Genomic DNA, 25,199 nt, shown 5'->3' on the forward strand with positions numbered 1-25,199 from the left:
GAAGTTGAGGCAGCTTGTTGAAATGTATGAGGCAACACAAAGCTCTCTGCCCCTCTCTGTAATGCAATGCTGTAGAAAGTGATTGTGAGGTTTATGGCTGCAGTAAAAATCATTTTCAGTGAAAAAAAGCACTGCTCTCTGTTCACCAGAATGCTGATGTGACTAGGAGGTGAAACTCTGCTGGAAAAAGCTTTTCTGGGTACCACACACAGGCTGTCCATTCTTTCTCTCTGCATTGTTATGAATGAAGTGACTGGCCACAATATGGCTGCCGATTATATAGGGCTGTGACATCACAGGGGTGACTGGCTGCTGATAGGCTGCATCCTGCATGTGATTGAGGCTCATCTTACCTACCCGCCATCCCACCTTGCCTTCCCAGAGTTCCTTGCCCCATGTCCTCACATGTGGATCCTCCATTTTAGATGCCCTAGAGCCTGGACCGCACTAAATGGAGTTTAATTAAGCGATTCTGGCAATAGGATTGCGGCGATATTCGCATTCGTTGCAAATTGAATTTTTCATGAAGTTCGTAACAAATTCGGATTTGTCCGCTTCGATTCGCTCATCTCTAGTGGCTGACTAAATACTTTTTTGCCCTACTGTAGCATGTTCCACTGGTGCTAGGATTGCTGAGAAATGTGCCGTCTTCATAGACAGCAATTAATCTCTGAGCGGATTCCGCCAAACATGTTCATTCTTCTGACAGAGACCGTAATCAGAATTTTCGCGGCAGAAACATCTGTATGCACAGTACAGCAGAGTCCCATTGCAACAGGATTTCCAAGCTGAATTTTTCCGCCCAATACAGCTCATAAATTCTATTGTGTGAAAATATCCTCAGTGTTTCTGAGTACTTCAGGTGTATTCTGGAAAATGAGCATGGCAGAAAGACCTTACAATATTTATCAAACACTTAAGGACCCAGGGCGTACCTGTACGTCCTGAGTCCTCTCCCTTTCTATAACGTGGGGTCACGGCGTGGCCCGCGTCATAGCGGGTCAGGCCCGGCCTCTAACAACGGTTGGGACCTGTGGTGCTGCGCGCTATTAATCCTGTAGTCGCGGCATTCAAAGTTGATCGCCACGTCTAAAGTGAAAGTAAACTAATGCCGGTAAGCTCAGTAGGCTGTTCGGGATCGCCGCAGTGAAATCGCGGCATCTTGAACAGCTGTAGGATTCGAGGAGGGTCCCCTTACCTGCCTCCTGGTGCCCGATCGCTGAATGACTGCTCAGTGATCCAGGCTTGAGCAATCAAGCGGCAGAATCATCAATCAATGGTTTCTTATGAGAAACCATTGATTAATGTAAAAGATCAGTGTGTGCAGTGTTATATCCCCCTATGGGAGCTATAACATTGCAAAAAAAATGTGAAAAAAAAGTTAATAAAGATCATTTAACTCCTTCCCTAATAGAAAATTTGAATCACCCCCTTTTTCCCATAAAAAAAACCTGTGTAAATAAAAATAAACATATGTGGTATCGCCTCGTGCAGAAATGTCCGAGTTATAAAAATATATTGTTAATTAAACCGCACTGTCAATGGGGTATGCGCAAAAAAAAAATCCTAAATCCAAAATAGCGTATTTTTGGTCAATTTTTATTTCATGAAAATATTTATAAAAAGCGATCAATAAGTCCAATCAATAGAAAAATGGTACCACTAAAAACTTCAGATTATGGTGCAAAAAATGAGTCTTTTACCGTCCCGTACGCAGAAAAAAGTTATAGGGGTCAGAAGATGACAAGTTTAAACGTATACATTTTCCTGCATGTAGTTATGATTTTCAGAAGTACGACAAAATCAAACCTACATAAGTAGGATATCATTTTAATCGTATGGACCTACGGAATAAAAAGAAGCTGTCATTTTTATCGAAAAATATACTGCGTTGAAATGGAAGTCTTTAATCATGGACATTGTTCTATTCATTGTCTAGCCCACTGTGTGTACTACAAGTAGAAATGGAAGTCCCCAAAAGTTACAAAATGGCGTTTTTTCTTCAATTTTGTCGCACAATAATTTTTTTTTCCGTTTTGCTGTAAATTTTTGGGTGAAATGACTGATGTCATTACAAAGTAGAATTGGTGGTGTAAAATATATACCATCATATGAATTTTTAGGTGCAAAATTTAAAGAATTAAGATTTTTTAAAGGTAAGGAGGAAAAAACTAAAGTGCAAAAATGGAAAAACCCTGGGTCCTTAAGGGGTTAAATCTGTAAAGCATCATTCCAGAAATACAAATCCCTTTTTAAGGAAAAGGAGTGGAAGGGATGACTGAATGTCCCCATTCATGCTATTAAAAGGTATATAGAATATGAATCAATCAATGTGTATGTCATCCACTCACATCTCACGTCACTTTTGGGAAGTGTTCAGCTGTTCTCCTCCTCGCCTACTCGTAGTCAGTGTTATCAAGTGTTGCCAGGGTTGTGTAAGTAGTCACCGTAGTGTTATCAGACAGCAGCGACTCAACATAACCTCATTCCCAGAACTGGCCAACTTGTAACAGTGGATGGTACTAACCAAAGGACAGTTTATATTTCAGTATCTCATGTTGGGAAATATATTTTCACATAATTTCATATCACATCCTTGTGCCCAAGACAGAGGTTTTGTTTGATAATGCCCCAATCCCTTCTCCTTGTCCCTAGCATTGTGTTTCAGTGTGGCCCTCTTCCTAAATGGTGCCCTATGTAGCTGCCAAATCAACTTACCCCTTGTACCAACTCATGGTTAGGGCATTGTTTGGCTACCTTCTACCAGTGAGATTACTATATGAGATTTATACTGTAATCCAGTCTTCACAAGTGACCAAGCTTTCATAAAGGAAATGTTCACACACCAGATTTGGAAGAGAACCTAGTGGATCCCATACATGCCAGATACGACCAGCACCTGAAGGACCATTATCAAGCAATTGCGGAAAACCAAATTAAGGGTGTATTCACTCGTACAGTATCCTATGCATATTTAATGCACAGAATTTAAAGCACAATATGCTGGCACTAAGACCGCAGGGGAATGCATTGTCTCATTGGCGGCTATGCATTCCACGCAAAGTCATCCAAAAGAATGAACAGGTTCATTCTTTCTGTGGACACGGAAAATGGAATTTCCGTGCCAGAAACATGTTTCTGTCACAGAAATTCCGCTGTGTGCATCGGTTGAATTCAATGGGACTCTGCTGCTCCGGAATCTCCAGCAGAAGTCTCCAATGCAGAATTCCGCACAGAAATTCCGGAACAACACGACCTTACTGCAGCTGTTCCCTTCTCCTCCACTGCATATTTGCATATCTAAAGACTGCTTCTCCACAAGACTTTTGCGCTGTGTTTTTTTGACCAGAAAAAAACCCCCACAAAAACCCTCTTCTTTCACTTCCAAGATGCAGGTTTTTTTTATTATTAAAGGGGTATTCCAGGCAAAACCTTTTTTTATATATATCAACTGGCTCCGGAAAGTTAAATAGATTTGTAAATTACTTCTATTAAAAAATCTTAATCCTTCCAATAGTTATTGGCTTCTGAAGTTTTACTGCTCAATGATGATGTCACGTCCCGGGAGCTGTGCATGATGGGAGAATATATCCCCATAGGAACTGCACAGCTCCCGAGACGTGAGTCATCAGAGAGCAGTTAGACAGAAAACAACAACTCAACTTCAGAAGCTAATAACTATGGCAGGATTAAGATTTTTTAATAGAAGTAATTTACAAATCTGTTTAACTTTCCGGAGCCAGTTGATATATAAAAAAAAGTTTTGGCCTGGAATACCCCTTTAATTATTATTCTTATAATTTTTTTTTTTTTAAATAGTCGGTTTTAGTATAGGAGATTTTTTTCCTATTGGTGTGTTATCCCCTGCAGTGTTTTTTTTTATTCATGTGACTCATCATGTGACTTAAAGATTTCTGTTAAATATTTGGAAACAAAAAACAGACCAATTGGAAATCCACATTGCATTTTCTTGGAGCTATTCTTTTCCTGCAGTAGAAGTCTATGGGTAAAAAATGACAAAACCCCAACATACTGCAATTTTGGAAAAACAGCTACTGAGACTAAAAATGCCACAAAGGGGGAAAAAAAATTACAAAAAACAAACAAACAACAACAAAAAAAGGCACATGGATACAACATTTATTAGTTCCCTATTGACTCCCAGCTAACTTTTGGCTGCAGCATTTTTGACCGAAACTAAAAACACACCATAACCTCAATATGCTGCGATTTTGGAAAACTAGCCCCCAGAGCCTAAAAACATCAGAGGGGTAAAGAGATACCAAATGAAAAAATGCCATGTGGGTCTGGAGTTTCATACTTTTTTTTTTATTGACTTCCATCTAACATCTGGCTGCAGCATTTTACCCCCCAAAACACCATACAGTGGAATCCCAGCCAAAGGGCTGCATCAGAGAGTTTATACTGTGATCTGCCTATATCTCTGCCTCTGAATACAGTCATTTGTGCATATTTAAGGGGAAAGAGCCTGATGTTATGCACGACACCTAAAAATACAGTGTATTTTTTACATTGATTTTATTAGATCATAGTATTTTTAAAAGGTGACCCTTACTATTACTAATGTATTTAATACAACCAATATATATTGTATTTTGACTGCCTTGAACTAGAACATGCAAATATATATACGGTAGGTTCATATTTCATCACTTTCCAATATTAGAAAGCCATGAGTGGAACGTAAGGAGTAAGGAAGAAAGTATTCCTTACAGGAAAGATTGTGAAATCTCTTGACCGTGAGTGTACAATCTACGCTCATGTTTACCATTAGTTAATAGACTAAAACTGATTTACAAATAACAAACTGCTTACAAATAACATTCCCAAGAGGTGTCCGACTAGCATACGATTCCATGTTACATGGATAAAATGGAGTGAAAATGGAGTGAAAAGTAAATTTTCGGTATAGCAAACATATTCTTGAGTCTGCATTTATTATATCACAAAGCCAGGTGTATTCCTAAAACATAACCAAAATTGAAGTATGTTAACTGTATCCACCTCTTAGCACCCCTAACTATAAGCCCCTGCATCTCTTTTTCTAAAGGACTTGTCTTGTCTTTGTTTGGTGCTGATTCACTATCAGGAACAACACTTCCTGGCAAAACCAACCCCCTTCACCATTATTTACCTCATTTATCATCATTTACCTCCTTCACCATCAGCTACTTATTTCAATATCAACTACCTCCTTCACCATCCTTCTAGTCCTCTATTCTTTTGCTCCTTGCACTTGGTCTTGCAATTTCTGCGTCAGAGGTTGAGGTACTAGGAAGTAGATCGAAATCAGGTTGGGGCCAAATTCTATTTGACTTGCAGAAATTAGAAATAGAAGCACTTACTAGGAAGGCAGGTTGGTATTTTTGGCCTGAGGGTGACTTTGTCATATTAAACCACTTGCAAGGGCTTGGTCAAATTTGAGGGGGTATCACCATATAACAAATTTACGGTATCAGAATGATATGCCATACATGTCAGATTGGTTTTGTTCTATGTACTCCCACCTATCAGGACAATTGGGGTCCCCTTCTCCCCCATTTAACACCCAAGAGAGAAGCAGAAGACAATGCAAAAATGTGGCTCTTTCCAATGTAGAATAAGGGAGTTGTTGAAACAGCTGAGCATTTCACAAATCCCATTAACAACTATAAAGAGTGGGGCATCTCTTCTACTTCTCTTCTACTTTTTTTCTGGCAGGGTAGATGGAGGTCTAGAATCCCACTCTCTCTGTAGGACCACACCGTGGCTACATGGTTGAGGACCACACAGAATGGTTTGTGGCCCTTGGGCAAAGGTTGTTGTGCTCCACTGATCTATTGTTCATAGCAGAATAAATATAGAGAGTTCCCCCCCCCCCTTGAAGCAGTTAAGTAGTTTGACCTTTCTATCTATAGTGTGAGAATGGATTTATAAAGTTGTTACTGACTTTTCCTTCTCTACTTTTCCCTACACTACATTATACTATATAGCTCCAACCAGCTATCTCTGCCGTTGCCTCTATACTCATGCATACTAATGCGGCAACTATTTAGACTTTCATTATATATGTATATATCAACAACTTGGTATTACCAGACTCTTTACACTACAGAAAAAACCAAGTTAACTACCACTTAGATAATTAAAAAGTATCTTTTATTAAATTACACTTTAAAAACAGTATCCCAATAAAGTAATGATGTAAGCCAGAATTACAGACGTAAACAAGCCAGAAATGCAAAAGCAGCTACAGTATTGTGTACCAATAAATGGGAATCATCCATATGCAGTGATCACATTAATATCAGGTATGGCTCAGAGACTAGGCATCATGGGAGGCACCATGTGGCATATTACTATCCCCATATAGGGGTCACTATCACCCTTCCTGTCCCTGTAGTTAAATATTAAAGTATGTAATCACTCACCCATATCAGTGGCTGGATTTGCACCTGGACCCTGAGCATGCTTTTGCTCCTTCCTCAGGGGGCTAATGTTACTGTGTAGAGTAGGTGTTTATATATGGGGCTGGCGTGTACCATACTTCCGGAACGCCGCTCTGACTTCCTGTTATTCTGCCTTGACTGTTGGCGCACTACCATCACGTAAAGGAGAGTAAAGAAGGCATTTCTGGACTTTGTAAAGCATGTTATAGTTTTAAATATTGAGGCCCTAGATGTTCTGGTGGCTTAATTCACAATGAATGGGAGCTGCATAGGATCAAAGAAGTGCCTATAGGGTCTCTATGTATCCCAGGCAACAAAAAACATCTGGGGAAACAGGGATGTAATGTAAATTTGTTTCAGAACTGTACTTTAACTTTTTTCGTTACTTGTGGTTCACATCACGTTTTTACCAATACGGGACCGCATACAGCTAGGGGGAGCTAAAACCTTTCACTCCCGTGTCCATGCCATATGCCGCCCGTATGTAATTCATTTCAATGAGCCAACCGGATTGAAACGCTGACTCCGGTCGGCTCGTATGTGGTTTTCCCACCGCACCTAAAACCGTAGTCGACCACGGTTTGAGGTCCGGTGGAAAACAACACACGGGGCAAAAATGAGCCGACCGGAGTCAGCATTTCACTCCGGTTGGCTCATTGAAATGAATTGCATATGGGCGGCATACGGCAGGGATACGGGAGCACAAGGTTTTAGCTCCCCCTAGCTGTATGCGGTCCCATATTGGTAAAAACGTGATGTGAATCCAGCCTAAAATAGGAGATATGCAATATAAGATTGGCCTGAATGTTCAGGAAATGTCTGTTGAATTATAAGTCGAATGCACTAAAGTCCTCTCTCTTACTCTCTTACTTACTATCCACAATGTTTTTCTGCAGGAAAGAGCAATTGATGTTGGAAAGTAGCCAAGCAACAGAAGAAGAAAATGCAGACCACCGATTTTGACAATGTGGAAATTGAGCAGCAGTACAGCTTGGTGAACTCCCGATGGGAGGCAACAGAAGATGACCTGGACAATGATAACAGTTCTGCTCGCATGTTTGAAAGATCAAGAATTAAAGCCCTTGCAGGTAACATTGTCAGAGCCCTCCACCTGAATATATCTGAGAATGTGTATTAATACAATGTTATTAGCACAATTGTATCCTAGAGACGGCTTCCTTATGTAACATTCATGGGACAGTGTAAAATCCATTTTGGTGGGATGTGGCATCTAAAGACTATGAAGCAATCTGCTCCTCTGTGTATAATTTAAAAGTTCCATTTAGATGTATTATTTGAAATAGTGACGTTTCATACTTATGGTATTTCAGATGAACGTGAAGCAGTGCAAAAGAAGACATTTACAAAATGGGTGAACTCACATCTGGCGTTTGTGAGCTGTCGTATATCTGATCTCTATTTGGACCTAAGAGATGGAAGAATGCTGATAAAGCTTCTAGAGGTGCTGTCAGGCGAACAGCTGGTAAGTATTCCAGACTGGAGCAGTGACAAGGCAAGGAGAAGTTGGTTACCTATGGTGCCATTGGTGGGATGGTCATGATTTATGAATCTCCACAAACTGTTAATAGTTCTCTCCTCAAGGAGAAATCTTACCCCTTTGACCTACGTCAACAGGCCTCTCAGGAGCTAAGCCAGAACACCCTGTTTTCTACTGACAAGGGGCAACACCCCGAAACAGCTGTCTCCAGATGGGTACTTTTTCCTTCTGGAGAGGTTTCTGGCCTGCCATAAATTCCCAATTAGTTCCTAAAACTCTCAAGTTGGAGTGAAAAGCTCATGTTTAGGGGAAACAACAGTAAAAGGTGGGGGTGATAGTTTCATGTCATAGGATGCAAGGGTAGAGAAAAAAAGATACAGGGGGCGCTCCCTGAGATAGTATATTCACTGATGTGCACCCTCCACCACACCAATAGTGATATACCAACCTTAGAAGAGCCGCACTTTGACCTGTGCAGCCCTTATGTTAGATGAGCTGCAGCACTCCCACCGGCATCGGACTCCTAGGTTAGAAGCCGATATGCAATATAGGGAGACAATGTGGGAAAAAGCCGGTACAATGGAGGCACTGCTCAAATGGCGAAATTACAGGAATACTCAGGCGGTGCAGGGTAACAAAATTTTATTGAGAGTAATAGGACAACGCGTTTCGGCATCTGCTGATGCCTTCCTCAGGTCTACTTAACAGTTCCCAAACTTCATTGGTGTTCAGTGTGAGAGAGCTGGATAATGATCCTGTCCGGCGTCCGCACCGCTGCTGGTATGACAGGTGCCTTTGATGTCATACAATCAGCGGTGCGGAAGCCGGACAGGATCATTATCCAGCTCTCTCACACTGAACACCAATGAAGTTTGGGAACTGTTAAGTGGACCTGAGGAAGGCATCAGCAGATGCCGAAACGCGTTGTCCTATTACTCTCAATAAAATTTCGTTACCCTGCACCACCTGAGTATTTCTGTAATTTCGCCATTTGAGCAGCGCCTCCATTGTACCGGCTTTTTCCCACATTGTCTCCCTAAGTTTCATGTCATAGTAATACTTAATAGTGAATTTAAACAGTAAACTACCTTAAATAAAATAACTTTTATCCACATTATTTTTTACAGCCAAGACGGACTAAAGGACGCATGAGAATTCACTGCTTAGAAAATGTAGACAAAGCCCTTCATTTTCTGAGAGAACAGAAGGTTCACCTAGAAAATATCGGTCCCCATGACATTGTTAATGGTAATCACAGGTTAATACTTGGACTCATCTGGACCATTATATTACGATTCCAGGTATGTATTATTTCACTCCAGTTCTGTTTATTATCATTTCATGTATCACTATACAATATTTGCTTTGTTTAACTGCTCCATGAATTGTATATCATGATGTGATATGGCACCAAACCTTCTGGCACAGAACTTCTAATACAAGAACCCTATAAAATGGCTTTAGTTTCTCTTTATATAAATTCTGGTACAGTATTTATGTTGATTCAGGTAACTTATACAATGGCTTTGGTCTCTATCAATGTAGATTCAAGACATTATTGTGGAGACAAAAGGCAGTGAGACTCGTTCTGCTAAAGATGCTTTACTGCTCTGGTGCCAGATGAAGACAGCGGGGTGAGTATGAATGTGGGGTACCTGACATATATGTAAATTCAGTAGTCATAAGAATCACAGGCAATGCTTCTGGATATATTTATAGAAATCAACACTCAAGGATGGCTTCACACATTTTTGGAACAACACCTCTTCAGTTTTTGGTGCAGCCATTGGAGCCAAAGCCAGAAGCAGATTCTGGGAAGGAGCTGTAAAGTCCTTTCTTTATATTTCCCAATAAATGCCAATCTGGCTTTGGCTGAATTCCTGCATCATAAACTACAGTATTTTTTTCCTTGTGTATAAAGCCACCATAAGTACCTCTATTCTTTGAAAGGTGAGCATGGTCACGGCCACATATCATGGTCACATTTTTTCATACTATTGATCTCAATATTTTATAAAAGTATTAAACTTTTTAGTCACAACCACTCATGCATTTTGAAGTAGCAGTGGATTTTTGGGTGGTTTCATACACAACAAAGCAGTGATTTCGATGTAGTGTCAGAAACGTACCTACCATTGCTCCTGCACCGTATCCGATCTCTGCAGGGCGCTTCCGGGAGCACATCTGTGTCCCTCTGCTGACCAGCTCTGCTCAGCTGAGACGTGTGTCAGATTACTTTTAGGCCGACCAACCAATCTGGCATATGAGCTGCCAGGCCAATCATTGGCGGTGCTGGCCCTCACACCTCCTGAGGGCGGGATATTTAAACTTGCCATCTGTTGCAGACAGGTGCCTTTTATTGTAAATGTATCCCCTTACTAGCATTTCTTTTCCTGTTACCTTGTGCTATTGCCTATGAAGGGACCTTTGCTTATGACCTGACTTCCCACTGCCTTCTGATTTTGCACTGTGCTGCTCTCCCCATTTGGTCCTTGACTTTGACTCCTTTGTCTGTGATTAACCCCTTGTCTGCTGATTTGGTACCTATCCACCCGTGTGCTGCTGACCTGGCCTGTCTGAATTTTCTGATGCACCATGCACTTAGTCCAAAGTGGGGACCAGTTAGGGCAGCTGTTTAGGGTGAATTTTTTAAGTAGGTAGGGAGAGTGGTTTGGGGTGAGCTCAGGCTGCATTCACACCACGATCTGACCTTCCGATGCACAGATACGATTTCAGAAGCTCAAATCGCCTGAAATTGTATCTGTGCATGGATAGGCACGGAGCTATTAAAGGGGTATTCCAGGAAAAAACTTTTTTATACATATCAACTGGCTCCAGAAAGTTAAACAGATTTGTAAATTACTTCTATTAAAAAATCTTAATCCTTTCAGTACTTATGAGCTTCTGAAATTAAGGTTGTTCTTTTCTATCTAAATCCTCTCTGATGACACCTGTCTCGGGAAACGCCCAGTTTAGAAGAGGTTTGCTATGGGGATTTGCTTCTAAACTGGGCGTTTCCCGAGACAGGTGTCATCAGAGAGGATTTAGACAGAAAAGAACAACCTTAACTTCAGAAGCTCATAAGTACTGAAAGGATTAAGATTTTTTAATAGAAGTAATTTACAAATCTGTTTAACTTTCTGGAACCAGTTGATATATAAAAAAAACGGTTTTTCCTGGAATACCCCTTTAACTATTATGGGGCTGCGGACCTGATTGTAGTCAGCTAGGGACCATGATCTGGTCATTTTCTCAGGGGATCCGATTTTTGACTCGGACTGAAAATCGTGGTCTGCGTTTGGCGTGAGGTAAATTGTGGCCATCGGAAATACCCATTTTCTGTTACATATAAGGATCTAATGATCTCGAGATCTACTTTCCTTAGATATAGACAGAAGAAAGTGGACACTTGAAAACAAGAGTAAACGTTGAACTTCTTTGGAAATCAGGAATAAGTGCAAACCATTATTGGGATTTCTGATTCCAAAATGTTTACATTTCTTTTAAGAAAGCTAACTCCTTGTTGGGTCTAATCATTCAAGGTTAGAATTTAAATAAAGAACAACTTAACTGAATGATGAATGTTATTGAAAATTATGTTTATTATAGATATCCAAATGTCAATGTCACCAACTTTACATCCAGCTGGAAGGATGGATTGGCTTTCAATGCTCTCATCCACAAACACAGGTAGGTGGGATACACTTAGACCAAGCAAGTTGAGATGTACCCAATTCCAGATTTAGCTGTGGGGTCCCCCAATCACTAGTTATTCCCCTGAATCTATGTTTATGTAGTGGTCTTTTATGAAGCTAGAACTCCCTTTGGCTGTCTTGGCATGTAGAGAGTTATTGTTTTGCAACAGCTGGAGAGCCACAGGTTGGAGACCAGTGGCTTACATTAACATGCCATCCTTGCAATTTGGAACCTATCTTTCCTGGACATGCAGTGATCCCTCAACTTACAATGGCCTCAACATACAATAGTTTCAACATACAATGGTCTTTTTTGGACCATGGTAACTTGAAACCGGACTCAACATACAATGTACAGACAGTCAGGATCTGTGAAACGTGTCACAACTGGAGGAACCAATCAGAATGGACATTCACTGGTAAATCACCTGTATTACTGAAGTGCATGCACCGACTGGCGGTCTGGTAGCGCCCCCTACAGTACAGGGAGGAACTACAAGTTCTGTACTACTCCTTACCTGTGCCAGGGTTAGCTGCTCCTTTTGGACACCAAGTAAGGGCGGCTCCATTTGGGACACTGTGTGTACTGTATAGGACCCTGAAGAAGCTCCTGTCCTCTACATAAACCATTGTTTCCCAACCAGGGTGCCTCCAGCTGTTGCAAAACTACAACTCCCAGCATGCCCGGACAGCCAACGGCTGTCCGGGCATGCTGGGAGTTGTAGTTTTGCAACAGCTGGAGGCACCCTGGTTGGGAAACACTGACATAGACAGTGATTTACAGCTCCGAGCAGATCTTTATTACTTTTATATGTAAGGATTTGCTTTATCTATATTAGTTATCTACTTATTTTTCTTTAATCCTCACTTTTTTTTTCCCTATTTTTGGATGACATTTTGGGGCTTCAGAACCAATTACCAGGTTTCCATAGAGTTATGGTCTCAACATACAATGGTTTCAACATACAATGGTCGTCCTGGAACCGATTAATATTGTATCTTGAGGGATCACTGTATATGAACAGGATGGCAGTAAAAAAAAGTGGTATGCATTGTATATGCCAAGATTTTCCATGTTTTCTTAGTTTCCTAGGTTATTAAAAAGCCAAGACAGGTTTAGGAAGAAGCAGCTCCAGTGCTGCCCTGCAGATTGTAATACAATAACCTCTGTAATGTTTTACTATCAGGCCCAATCTGATCAACTTTGATAAATTGAAGAAATCAAACGCTAAATATAACCTGGAAAATGCATTTACCGTGGCTGATAGACAGCTGGGGATAACACAGCTCCTAGATCCAGAGGGTAAGTTACATTGAGTTATGTCTATAGATTTGTGAGTAGGAAGAGGCACTGTCCTTTATATAATGTTCTCTGTGTCCCTATTTACTCCAATGTGAAGAATTGTACAAGAATATCATCTATTGAATTAAAGGGGTTATCCAGGAAAAAACTTTTTTTTATATATTAACTGGCTCCAGAAAGTTAAACAGATTTGTAAATTACTTCTATTAAAAAATCTTAATCCTTTCAGTACTTATGAGCTTCTGAAGTTAAGGTTGTTCTTTTCTGTCTAAGTCCTCTCTGATGACACCTGTCTCGGGAAACGCCCAGTTTAGAAGCAAATCCCCATAGCAAACCTCTTCTAAACTGGGCGTTTCCCGAGACAGGTGTCATCAGAGAGGACTTAGACAGAAAAGAACAACCTCAACTTCAGAAGCTCATAAGTACTGAAAGGATTAATATTTTTTAATAGAAGTACTTTACAAATCTGTTTAACTTTCTGGAGCCAGTTGATATATATAAAAAAAGTTTTTTTCCTGGAATACACCTTTAAGAATACTATGTCTTCCAACAGTGTAGGGGGCAGGGTTTACAATTATATAGGCTCACAAGTAAAATCTAACATCTTTATTTGAGCAATGTATTGTCCTTAATCAAGACTGATGTGGTGATGGAGCCTTTGGAGCATTTCTAAATTCATTAGGCTGTATTTCCTCCAAATAGAGGGAAAAGTGCTCCTCACTACAACTGCTGATCCAGAGTCCAGAGTCACATTACTTGGATGTACAACATGGATCTGCAGTGGTAGTCAGGAGCACCTTTCTCTCTATTTTGAAGAATCACAGCATAGAATTTATAAATACTCTAAATGTAAGTGAAATCCATGCTGATTTTTTTTTTATATTTTCTTAAAATCGGACTTGGATTTCACTTGCAATGATTAAAGGGTACCTCTCATCAAAAAAACTTTTGATATATTATAGATTAATGTATGCAGAATAACTTTACAATTGCATGTTATTAAAAAATATGCTTCTTTCTATTTAATTTTCCACTTTGAAGAAATGACCACTAGGGGTCTCCCTACCAGTCCTGGCAGCAAGCATTTCAGACTCATGCTGGAGTCCTAAACACTACGAGCTGCCAGTCTGCTTTGTTCACAAAGGAGAACACTCAGAGCTGCCAGCCTGCTTTGTTCACAGCCTGTTTGGCTGTGAACAAAGCAGGCTGGCAGCTCTGAGTGTTTAGGACTCCAGCATGAGTCAGAAATGCTTGCTGACAGGACTGATTGGGAAAAATACAATAGAAAGAAGCATATATTTTTCATTAACATGCTATTGGAAAGTTATTCAACATTCATTAATCTAAAATATATCAAGAGTTTATTTGATGAGAGGTACTCTTTAAAGGCAAAACATTTCCCAAGACTTGTTGGTTTTTGTAAGATGTTGGATTTTCCTTTTACTTGTGAGCTACAAGAACTACATGTTTGGGTCCAAAGATTTAGCTGCATGCTAGCACTGTCCAAATATCTGGTCAAAGTAGGAGAGTATCTGTGCTGACCGGTTGTGACATCTAGGATTGGCTTTCTTTTCTTACTAAAATACTATCTTGTTACTTTATGCCTCATAGGGAACCCACGACTATATAAATGAAGGAGAACTATAAAGACCCTTTCCTGTCACCAATACAAATGTATGAAGCTCTCTGCATCCACAGTGTGTGAACAAGACTGAGGGTACGCTCACGCATACAGGACCTGCTGCAAATTTTTGCTGCATATTTTATGCAGCTGATTTTGCTACCCATTAACTTAAGTATTGCAGCGAAAATATGCAGCAGATCCTGTATGTGTGAACGTACCCTTAAGAATAAAATTGATACCGGGGACTGTGGTTCCTTTTCTAGTTAGAGCTGTCATTGGCATCATTCTATTTCATACAGATTCGGTGTGTTATATATTGAGGGTTACTGGTTCAGATGAACCCAGTGTAGAGTATACAAAGTACCCTATGGATGCCAGTGTGAATAGCTATTAAATGTGAGCTGGCATCTAATCCGTCATTCCACCAGCTAGATAAACATTCCTCGGTTCCTAGGGTTCCTATACAGTATTAATTGGACAAAAGTCTTCATGTTCCTGAATGATTTATTCCTGTGCCAACCACTGTCCTAACGTTTTATCCTTAGTTTACCTTTACATACCTTTTCTTCATAAAGAACTGATGGTTCCGTGCCAATACGTATTTATGTGCATACCAATTCAGCCTCCGTTTCCTACACCTACTCCCCCACCATCCTTACCCATAACTACCAGTAGCTTCTGTGTCTCGTAAAAGACCTGTATTGTTTTCTATGTAAATTCCCTTTTGTGTGTTGTACTTTTGCCAAGTTGTTTTCAACTTTGTGTCGTAGATGTCTACACTGAAAATCCTGATGAGAAATCCATTATAACGTATGTGGTGGCCTTTTACCACTATTTCTCCAAAATGAAGGCTTTGGCCGTGGAAGGTAAAAGAATTGGCAAGGTAGGTCTTTTGTTAAGACTTTTTATGTACGTCATGATATGTGTACATGCATCCTATTACAGGGAAAGCTGCGATTATTTGGCTGCGATTTATTTGGCTGCGATTTATTTTTGATTGGTATCAGAGGTTTACTAGTTGTTGGCGAAGCTTCATCAAACATTTATTGTCTTTTAAACATCAGTGGTTGATGTAGGGATTCATTTCCCCCCTGAATGGGTCAATTGACATCTGCCCCATAAGGGGTTTTTGTATTCCTGTGGATTGACACAGTAGGGATATAGGTTGAACTTGATGTACTCTTGTCTTCCACAGGTTTTGTTTTCTTATATTCTATGGCACAGGAGGCTGTTGTTGTAAAAGGTGGTACTGCAACTATCCTAAACTAACTAGAAATGGGATTTACCTTATAAAGAGCCATCAAAACTGCTGACAGAGACCCATATAGAGGTTAGGGAGGGAGGTAGAAAGATATCTACTGTTGTGATTATAGAACTTGTATGACTGAAAAAAAACTGTGTTTAATATCCCGGTCACCACCAAAGCAAATGCCCAGAATGCGGGCACTTCAGGGTAGGTGCCCAGAGCTCTTTGTAATGACTACTTACCCAACTTCTCCTCTCTGCTATGACTGACAACTCTAGGAGTCTCTTGATTGGTTGCTAAAGATATCAGTCAAAGCGGAAGAGTGGCGGCTGGGAAACTCCACACAGGAAGCTCCATACACCTAACAAAAAGAGCTCCACCTCCTGGACACTTACCAGTACAGACTATGCTGCTGTCATTTCATACAATGAAGCTACCAATTTAATATCTTCCTATCAAGCTGTCTCAATCTGGAGAGGTGCACATTGCTCTTCTCTAGCGCTCTGTTAGCCTACTCTGCTTACCTACTGCTGATGGTCCCCAAGAAGTTACATCAGGAGATTTGCTATACATCACTGGCAATGGCTAGCATTCATCTGCAGTGATTTCTAAAAGTGCCCATACACATTTAGGATCAATTCACAACTACAGTATCCTGTGCATATTTGATGTGCAGGATTTGAAGCTGCAGATTTTATGCTGTGTTCAGTCATTTAGTTTACATTGATATCTGCAGCTTTAGGACTGCAGGACTCAGGTGAAGTGACGCGTTTCGGCCCGCAGGGCCGAAACGCTTCACTTCACCTGAGTCCTTGTTGTTTCTTATGGCACCACAATAAAGAAGTTCCTCTGCACGAGTTTGGCGCTGGACATTTCCTTTTTTCTGCATGTTACACGGACTATTCCCGGTCCAGTCCGAGCGCAGCAACAGAGGGTGAGCTGGATAACTATCTTCGCTTTGTTTCGTACACATCAAATATGCGCAAGATGCTCTATGTGTAAATACACCCTAAACAGGGGATTTCAACCAAAATTTGTTGGGTGAAATTTAACAACGAACTAGCTGATCAATGAAGCCAGCTATGTTTGAAATTTATAGACGATAATAGGAGGAAATATCTTTTGTTCAGGAAAGACCATAATCGAACATTCAGGACAAAACGTCCAATAGAAATTTCCAGAAAGTTCCCAGAAAGATATTTTTTTCTTTCCTAAGTGCCCTTCATCATGTATGGTTAGTCTGAACAGCTGTAATTGTCAGTATAGACTCATCAAACAATTGGACAATTGGTCCGTCAATGGTTGTTCAATCACCAAACTACTTCTATATAAAGTATATGGCCACCTTAGGGGTTTTGGTGACTATAAAGTATTTATCTGTTGACTTATACAATTTCTACATAGTCTCCATGATGATATATATGTTATTTCTTTAGGTTCTGGATAACGTTATGGACACAGATAAGATGATATATGAATATGAAAGACTAACTTCAGACTTGCTGACATGGATTGAACAAACCATCATCGCTCTCACAAACTGGAAGTTTGCCAATTCTTTGCTGGGTGTTCAACAACAGCTGCAGTCATTCAGTGCCTACAGGACCATAGAAAAACCACCAAAGTAAGTTCACGTCTAGCAATGGTACTTATATTTGTAACCATCATTATGGTGAATGAGCAAACACCACGTATTGCGTATGTCTAAAGGGAAATAAAACTTAACTAACAGAAAACTAACAATTTAATTAACAGATTTAAAGAAAAAGGGGAACTAGAGGTCCTGCTGTTCACCATACAGTCTAGGATGAGGGAAAATAAACAGAAAGTGTATGTACCGCGAGATGGCAAGCTTGTGGCCGACATCAATAGGGTAAGACAATATGTGTCTCTTATGTTTTGCCATGAAAATACTCATATTGTGTCATCTTTTATACCTGATAATAGCCAACAATACATTATTTGAAACATTGGAATCCTGAATGAAAGCTGACATACTCCATTGAAAGTCAATGGGATTGGTCAAGATTGCTTAGGATTTGTTTAAAAAGGATCTGGCATACTTTAGATGGGTTGCCTGAGTATAGACAACATTTTGTATATAGCTGAGGGTTTTGTAATAAGAAGTGATACTCACATATCCTAAACTCCTGCTTTGATGCTACCTGCTTGTCACTGCTTCTTCTTTGTTTCTGTGACGCATTATCCCACTAAAACTGCCAACTCAAATAATCAATGACTGATGCTGGACTTCATTGCAGCCAGTGATTGGCTGAATGGGCAGTTTCTGTGGGGACGAAATGTCACAGGACCCAGAGAGAAGCGGTGGTAATCAGGAATCGGGAGTGTCAGAGTGGCAGCTGCGGGAAGCCTGATAGATGAGTATCACTTCCTTTTTCTTTTTACACCACCCCCGCCATATAAAAAAAAATTTTTAATTCCCGAACAAACCCTTTAATGGCTTTATTAAGTGTGGAAGCCATAAAAGTAGTGTGGTACCTAATTGAACATATAAAACTACTCACCTCTTTTGTACAACATTTGGATAAGGTGGAAGTCTGTGATAGATTATTCCTACCAATGTGGTTCTGCCCCCTTATTTCTACTGTAGTAGAGTACCACATTCTAACTTCTCATAGCCACCAAGCTATCTTCCCTAAATATTTTGTGGTGCATCATCACATTCAGACCAGTCTCCTGGCTAAACTAAAAGAAACATTTCAGTGGTTTTCACTCAAAAGTAAAATCTATAGTATAGGACCTTAGAACATGACCTAGTTTCAAGCTCTAATACGAACTGCAAGATGACCCATCTGGGACAAATCTCAGCTGTCATGGTTTTACACTCTGAAATACAGGCATGGGGTCGACTTGAGAAAGCTGAACATGAACGTGAGACAGCACTAAGGAATGAGCTGATTCGACAGGAGAAGCTGGAACAGCTGGCCAAACGTTTGGATCGCAAAGCGGCAATGAGAGAAGCGTGGGTGGCGGAGAATCAGCATCTAATTTCTCAGGTAAATAGCTATTGGTCTTAACAATGTATTTCAGATTTCCACCATTTACAGTTATATTATAAAGCTGGCCATACATATTTGATAGCTTTAGGCCCAATATTTGTTCAAATCCTTCAAAATAATACCCAAACAATTATCTCCAATATATTCAATATCAAAATACATACACAAGCAACAAGACAAGGTCTACGCTATCCCATAGAATCTCCAGCCCTCAGTGAATAGTAGTGTACTGATATTGACCAGCAACATACCTGTAAAATCCTGTTACTTTGATGTACTAACCAATAGTTGCAACTCAAGAATTTCCTATTAATGGTATTTTCATACGGTAGGAAAATGTGCGAAATGTCCACTCGGCAAAATGGGCAGACATTCTGCACATTTGAAAGGCGCAAAGACCACTCAGAAATGGATTGCCATCTAATAGACATGTCTATTCTTTCTGGCGACACCGGAATCAGGAAATATTCCTGCAGAATTCCGCACGGCTATTCCCCGTGTAAACATACCCTAAGGCTTATACAAATGGGAAATCTGAATGTTTTTTTACCATTCTATTTTCTGCTTTATTGCATCATTTTAAGATGCTCTATTGGGGGGTGGAACTGCCAAATAGTTTTACACTGAAATCTTCTTTACCATAGGATAATTTTGGTTATGATTTGCATTTGGTGGAAGCATCCAAGAAGAAGCATGAAGCTATTGAGACAGACATCTTTGCCTATGAAGGACGTATTCAGGCAATAGTAAATGTAGCCAAAGAGCTGGAGAATGAGAATTATCATGACATAAAGAGGATCAATGCCAGGAAAGACAACATTGTACGCCTCTGGCAATATCTCCTTGAGCGACTTCATGACCGGCGACAAAGACTCAACATGAATCTGGAGCTTCAAGTTCTTTTCCAGGACATGCTACATACTGTTACCTGGATGGATGAAATGAAGGTAATGTATAAATTAGGGTTGTCTTTAAAACAGATATGAAGATCCTCTCTGACTATTAAGTTTTCTTTTAGTAGCAATTAAAGCGAATTGCCATCTGTTAACTCCATGTTATTTTTAAGTCCAGTGTTCTGGAGCTTAAGAGGTTAATGTGTAATGTTTTCTTATTAAGTTCTTTTTATAATAGTATACTGTAATCTCCTACACTGCCCCCTTGCAGTAACTGTAGGCAGCCTAAAGGGGTACTCCACTGGCCAGCGCTCTGAACTAAATGTTCCGAACGTTGTTTTCACGCTGTGGGGGTCGGCCACGCCCCTCGTAATGTAACGGCCAGCAAGTCTATGGGAGGGGGTGTGACGTCGTGGAGTACCCCTTTAATTTAAATGGTCACTAGCTTTTCAACAAACTTTGCACAAATCCAGTAAAGGCAAATATAAGAAACTTTGCAATTTATCTTATTTAGTAAAAATGCCTCTTTCTACACTTATCAGGCTCCTTCCCTGCTCCTCCATCCTAAACTCATTATTCAATCTGAAACGCTGCTAAATTCTTTTTAAAGATGGATCAGCTCACTGAAGTCTATGTAGAGGGAATTCTGGAGGGAGTGTCTGAAGAGAGACAGAGACAATTAAACACATGCGAAGAACAGGGCCATCTTTCACTCATGGTTTTGCTGGGTATTTGTGACATATCTGTATGTATACTAATAGGGAGTATTTAGCCTGAGTGTGTAGAGCAGCACCAGTTAAATACAAAGCTGATTATTCTGATAAAGGTCCCGGGTGAGCTCTCTGTGCGCTTACCTGCAATTTTCATTAGCATAATTATTAAGGGGGTGGGGCCAATTGAGGATTATGTAGGAGACATGGGACCTCGTTCAGCCAGCTCCCCGCCTCCAATAACCCAGTGTTACGCCGAGCGCTCCGGGTCCCCGCTCCTCCCCGGAGCGCTCGCAGCGTTTACCTTGTCGCAGCGTCCCGGTCAGACCCGCTGACCAGGAGCGCTGCGCTAGTGTCTCTGGCGGGGATGCGACCCGCAATGCAGGACGCGCCCGCTTGCGGTTCGCATCCCAGCCTGCTTACCCGACCTGTTCCCCGTTTGTCCAGTCCCGGCGCGCGTGGCCCCGCTCCCTAGGGAGCGCGCGCGCCGGCTCTCTGCGATTTAAAGGGCCAGTGCGCCGCTGATAGGCGCCTGGCCCAATTAGTAACTTCACCTGTGCCCTAGACTATATTACCTCACTTCCCCTTCCCAGTATTGCCGGATCTTGTTGCCATTGTGCCAGTGAAAGCGTTCCTTGTATGTCCCAAGCCAGTGTTCCAGACCTTCTGCCGTTGCCCCTGACTACGATCCTTGCTGCCTGCCCTGACCTTCTGCTACGTCCGACCTTGCTCTTGCCTAATCCCTTGTACCACGCCTGTCTCAGCCGTCAGTCGGGGTTGAGTCGCTATCGGGTGGAACGACCTGGGGGTTACCTGCTGCAGCAAGTCCATCCCGCTTTGCGGCGGGCTCTGGTGAATACCAGTAACCCCTTAGACTCCGTTCCCCTGGTATGGCACATGTCATCACCCCACTGACACAGAGGATCCACCACCAGTATCCTCACAGTACCCGGATCCTGACACCCAGTATGGGTTTAGTGCAGGTAAACTAGCTGTCAGATTCTCTTTTAAGTTTTTACCAATGTGCATCTGTTCCATTGGCCAAAACATGTATTTTGCATGCTTCAGAATGTTTATTTGAGTATGTCGTCTGTTTTGCAATATGACAACATTTTAAGTGAACATATTTATTTTTTTAGAATGGGCTTTTATCACCGGACTTTGGTAAACACCTGAATGAAGTGGAATATTTGCTGCAAAAACATCTATTAACTGAAGCCGACATAGCAGCACAGGAGGAAAAAGTGATGTCTTATAAAACAGCTACGCAGAAGTTTGTCATGGAAGAAGGTAGGAGAAATGTTCTTATCTCAAAATTATCACAATGTGTTAGGGACTTGTGGACACAGATTCTGCTTCAAAATACATGTGAAAATTACATAGATTTCACTCCCTGATATTCTCAATAGAAATTCACATGGCAATTCACACTACAGATTTTTTTCAGTATAAATTTGAAATCATCATCGTAGAAAGAAAAAATTTACATGCCACATCTTTTGTGTTAGGTAGCCTGTACATGGGTTAGCCCCACTGTACAGGGTTAACCCCCAGCTATGGCTGAATCTGCAACATTCAAGCTTTCAAAACCAAGACTTTTATAGCCTTAGAAACAGCTAGGTTGCTTCTTTCGCGGTACCATGCTACCCACTATGCATTCCTCTGACGTCTGAACCACAACTTAGGGGGGGCTACACTGTGCTTTTGCCTGTTTCCTGTTTTCAGGATTTTGGTGTGTTATCATTGTTCATCATGGAAAGAACTTACAGTGACAATAAGTTATTGAGAGTATAGAGCCAAGCATTCCTTCATAAGGTATTACCATAACACTTATATTAACCTTATGTCATTGCACTTTCTAGGGTACAAGCCATGTGACCCACAGCTGATCAAAGACAGAGTTAACCATCTAGAAATGTGTTACCAAGATCTGGTTGCATTGGCGGCACATCGGAAAGCTCAACTGCTGCAGTGTAGACACATGTGGAAGTTCTTCGTAGACATGGATGAGATAGAAAGATGGATAAAGGAGAAAGAACACATTTATACTTCTATGGACTTTGGAAAAGATCTCACCACCATTTCCATTCTACAGAGGAAGCATAAAGCTTTTGAAGATGAACTCAAAGGCCTTGAATCTAATCTACAACAGGTCATCAATGATGGAGAGTTTATGATTGCCAACAAGCACCCAGACTCACCGAAGATCCAAGAACGAATCGACAGTGTTAAAGACGAGTGGGCACAGCTGAAGGATTTAGCGGCTTTCCGCCTCAAAGTGTTACGAGACACTGAAAACTTTTTCCAGTTCCAGGTTGATGCTGATGAACTGGCTGCAAGGATGCAGGACTCGTACCGTATCCTGCAAACAGACGACATAGGTCATGATGAATATTCCACCAATGTTCTGGTAAAGAAACATAAAGATCTTCTAGATGACATTGTGTTGAACAGGAAGGTTTTAGAAGGTCTTAACCAACAAGTTCAAACCTTCCCAGAAGAATACAAGACGTCTCCTGAGATAGACAGTCGACTGCAAAAACTGAAGGCTCTCTATTCTGACCTGGCATCTCTTGCTGACCTGCGTTCCCAAAAACTTCAAGACACTCTAGCGTATTACACAATTCTTGGAGAAATAGATTCCTGTGAAATGTGGATGGATGAAAAAGAGAAGTGGCTGGGAAAGATGGTGATTCCTGAATCCCTGGAGGACATGGGGGTTGTCCAGCATAGGTGATGCTTTAGTTGCTTTACAATTAAAACTATACTAAAGATAAAAACTCATTGTTAGATGCATTACATATATATATATATATATATATATATATATATATATATGGGGTTCTCCTCTTTGGAGAACCTTACCTGTTAAAAACTTCTCTTGACAATGAATAGATCACAATTTGTACATTTGCTTAGATCCCCAGCAATCTGCTTTTATCTGTAGAAAAAATCCTGTAATTTCCATGTACAGCCACTACAGGGGAAAAAAGCATCAACCAGAATTCACTTCAGTACATTGCCTAATACAGGACAAGACCTTCAGAGTGAGAGAGAACTTTTGTGACCCCTCTTAACTGTGGTTAACTTAGCAAGGGCTCCCTCCATGTACTCATAACTCCTTAAAGCAGAACTCTTTTTAAAGGGAACCAAGTAGTAGAATTTATATATGGTAAAATCTTTATCCTCACCATCCCTGAGGGACGTTTTTTGCCCCCATGGATGATGAGGATATGAAGTTATAAAGTCTCCCCCAGCTGCCCCGTATGTAGTCCCCTGGGCAGGGATCTGTGCTTACCTAGTCCTGCCGCTCCCCACCCAAGAGACTACTTATAACTACTTCATATCCTCATCATCCCTGAGGATAAAGATTTTACCATATAAAACGTGTTGCCAAGCATTATGTACGGTAAAATGTAATGCTTGGATCCATTTAAAGCAGGAAAATAAGTGTAAATATGCCCATGGCTAGATAGAGCTAGTATCATGAGTGCAGTTTTTTTCATTTCAATAGTCATCTCCATCAGTGAGATATAAGACTATTTGTTAATATGCAAATGAGGCTCAAGTGACCAGGGAGTGTTCCTCAATGAGTTCAAGAAACCTGGGTTAGCCAGTCTATGTGCTTTTTGTCACCACCTGACGGCCCTCATGCATTTGCCCAACCGGTTTTACTGATACCTGCTAAATAAGAAGGCCATGGGTTGGACTGGCTCTTGTTGTGATGGGGATCGCCCCCTGGATTCTAATTTGCATAAAATAAAAATGCTTATATCTTACTGATAGAGAAGACTATAGAAGTAAAAATAGTATGCCTTATCTAACCATCGACTTATTTACACCCCTGTTTTCCTGCTGACAGGACCACTTTAGCAGTGTAAATGAAAATGGATTTGCTAAACTGAAAAACACCTTTAAATGTATATTTTTAACCACTTAAGGACCCAGGGCTTATTTGTACGTCCTGAGTCTGCTCCCGTTCTATAACGCAGGGCGCTATTAACCCTTTAGACGCGGCGTTCAAAGTTGATCGCCGCATCTAAAGTGAAACTAAACTAATGCCAGCTAGCTCAGGGGGCGTCCCGAACAGCTGTAGGACACGAGGAGGGTCCCCCTACCTGCCTCCTGGTGTCCGATTGGCGAATGACTGCTCAGTGCCTGTGATCCCGGCATGAGCAGTCAAGCGGCAGAATCATTGATCAATGTTATCCTATGAGATAACAAAGATCAATGTAAAAGTTCAGTGTGTGCAAAGTGAAAAAAAAAAAGTTAATAAAGATCATTTAACCCCTTCCCTAATAAAAGTTTGACTCACTACCCTTTCCCATTTAAAAAAAAACCCAAAAAACAACAGTGTAAATAAATATAAACATATGTGGTATTGCGGAAATGTCTGAATTATAAAAATATATTGTCAATTAAACCACACGGTCAATGGCGTACGCACAAAAAAATTCCAAATTCCAAAATAGCATATTTTTGGCCACTTTTTATATAATGAAAAAATGAATAAAAAGCGATAAATAAGTCCTATCAATGCAAAAACTTCAGATCACATTGCAAAAAATGAGCCCTCATACCGCCCCATATGCGAAAAAATAAAAAAGTTATAGGGGTCAGAAGATGACAATTTTAAACATATCAATTTTCCTGCATGTAGTTATTATTTTTTTCAGAAATACGACAAAATCAAACATATATACGTAGGGTATCATTTTATTCGTATGGACCTACAGAATAAAGAGAAGGTGTCACCCAAAA

General features: G+C 40.7%; 1 protein-coding gene across 5 annotated transcripts in view; it reads left to right on the top strand.

The window, feature by feature from the left end:
* Positions 1 to 25,199, top strand: part of SPTB (spectrin beta, erythrocytic) — a 100,587-nt gene that overhangs the window by 27,575 nt on the left and 47,813 nt on the right. For all 5 annotated transcript variants that reach the window (XM_056546554.1, XM_056546557.1, XM_056546553.1 and 2 more), the window contains 13 exons: positions 7,346 to 7,537; positions 7,781 to 7,932; positions 9,075 to 9,248; positions 9,493 to 9,581; positions 11,557 to 11,637; positions 12,830 to 12,945; positions 15,340 to 15,452; positions 17,252 to 17,439; positions 17,571 to 17,688; positions 18,674 to 18,832; positions 19,480 to 19,782; positions 21,578 to 21,728; positions 22,301 to 23,171. In XM_056546554.1, coding sequence (XP_056402529.1) covers positions 7,393 to 7,537; positions 7,781 to 7,932; positions 9,075 to 9,248; positions 9,493 to 9,581; positions 11,557 to 11,637; positions 12,830 to 12,945; positions 15,340 to 15,452; positions 17,252 to 17,439; positions 17,571 to 17,688; positions 18,674 to 18,832; positions 19,480 to 19,782; positions 21,578 to 21,728; positions 22,301 to 23,171 — 2,660 coding nt within the window. In that variant the 5' untranslated portion in view covers positions 7,346 to 7,392. The remainder of the gene's footprint in view (positions 1 to 7,345; positions 7,538 to 7,780; positions 7,933 to 9,074; positions 9,249 to 9,492; positions 9,582 to 11,556; positions 11,638 to 12,829; positions 12,946 to 15,339; positions 15,453 to 17,251; positions 17,440 to 17,570; positions 17,689 to 18,673; positions 18,833 to 19,479; positions 19,783 to 21,577; positions 21,729 to 22,300; positions 23,172 to 25,199) is intronic.

The sequence above is a fragment of the Hyla sarda genome, chromosome 11 (assembly GCF_029499605.1).
Source record: "Hyla sarda isolate aHylSar1 chromosome 11, aHylSar1.hap1, whole genome shotgun sequence".
Taxonomy (NCBI): domain Eukaryota; kingdom Metazoa; phylum Chordata; class Amphibia; order Anura; family Hylidae; genus Hyla; species Hyla sarda.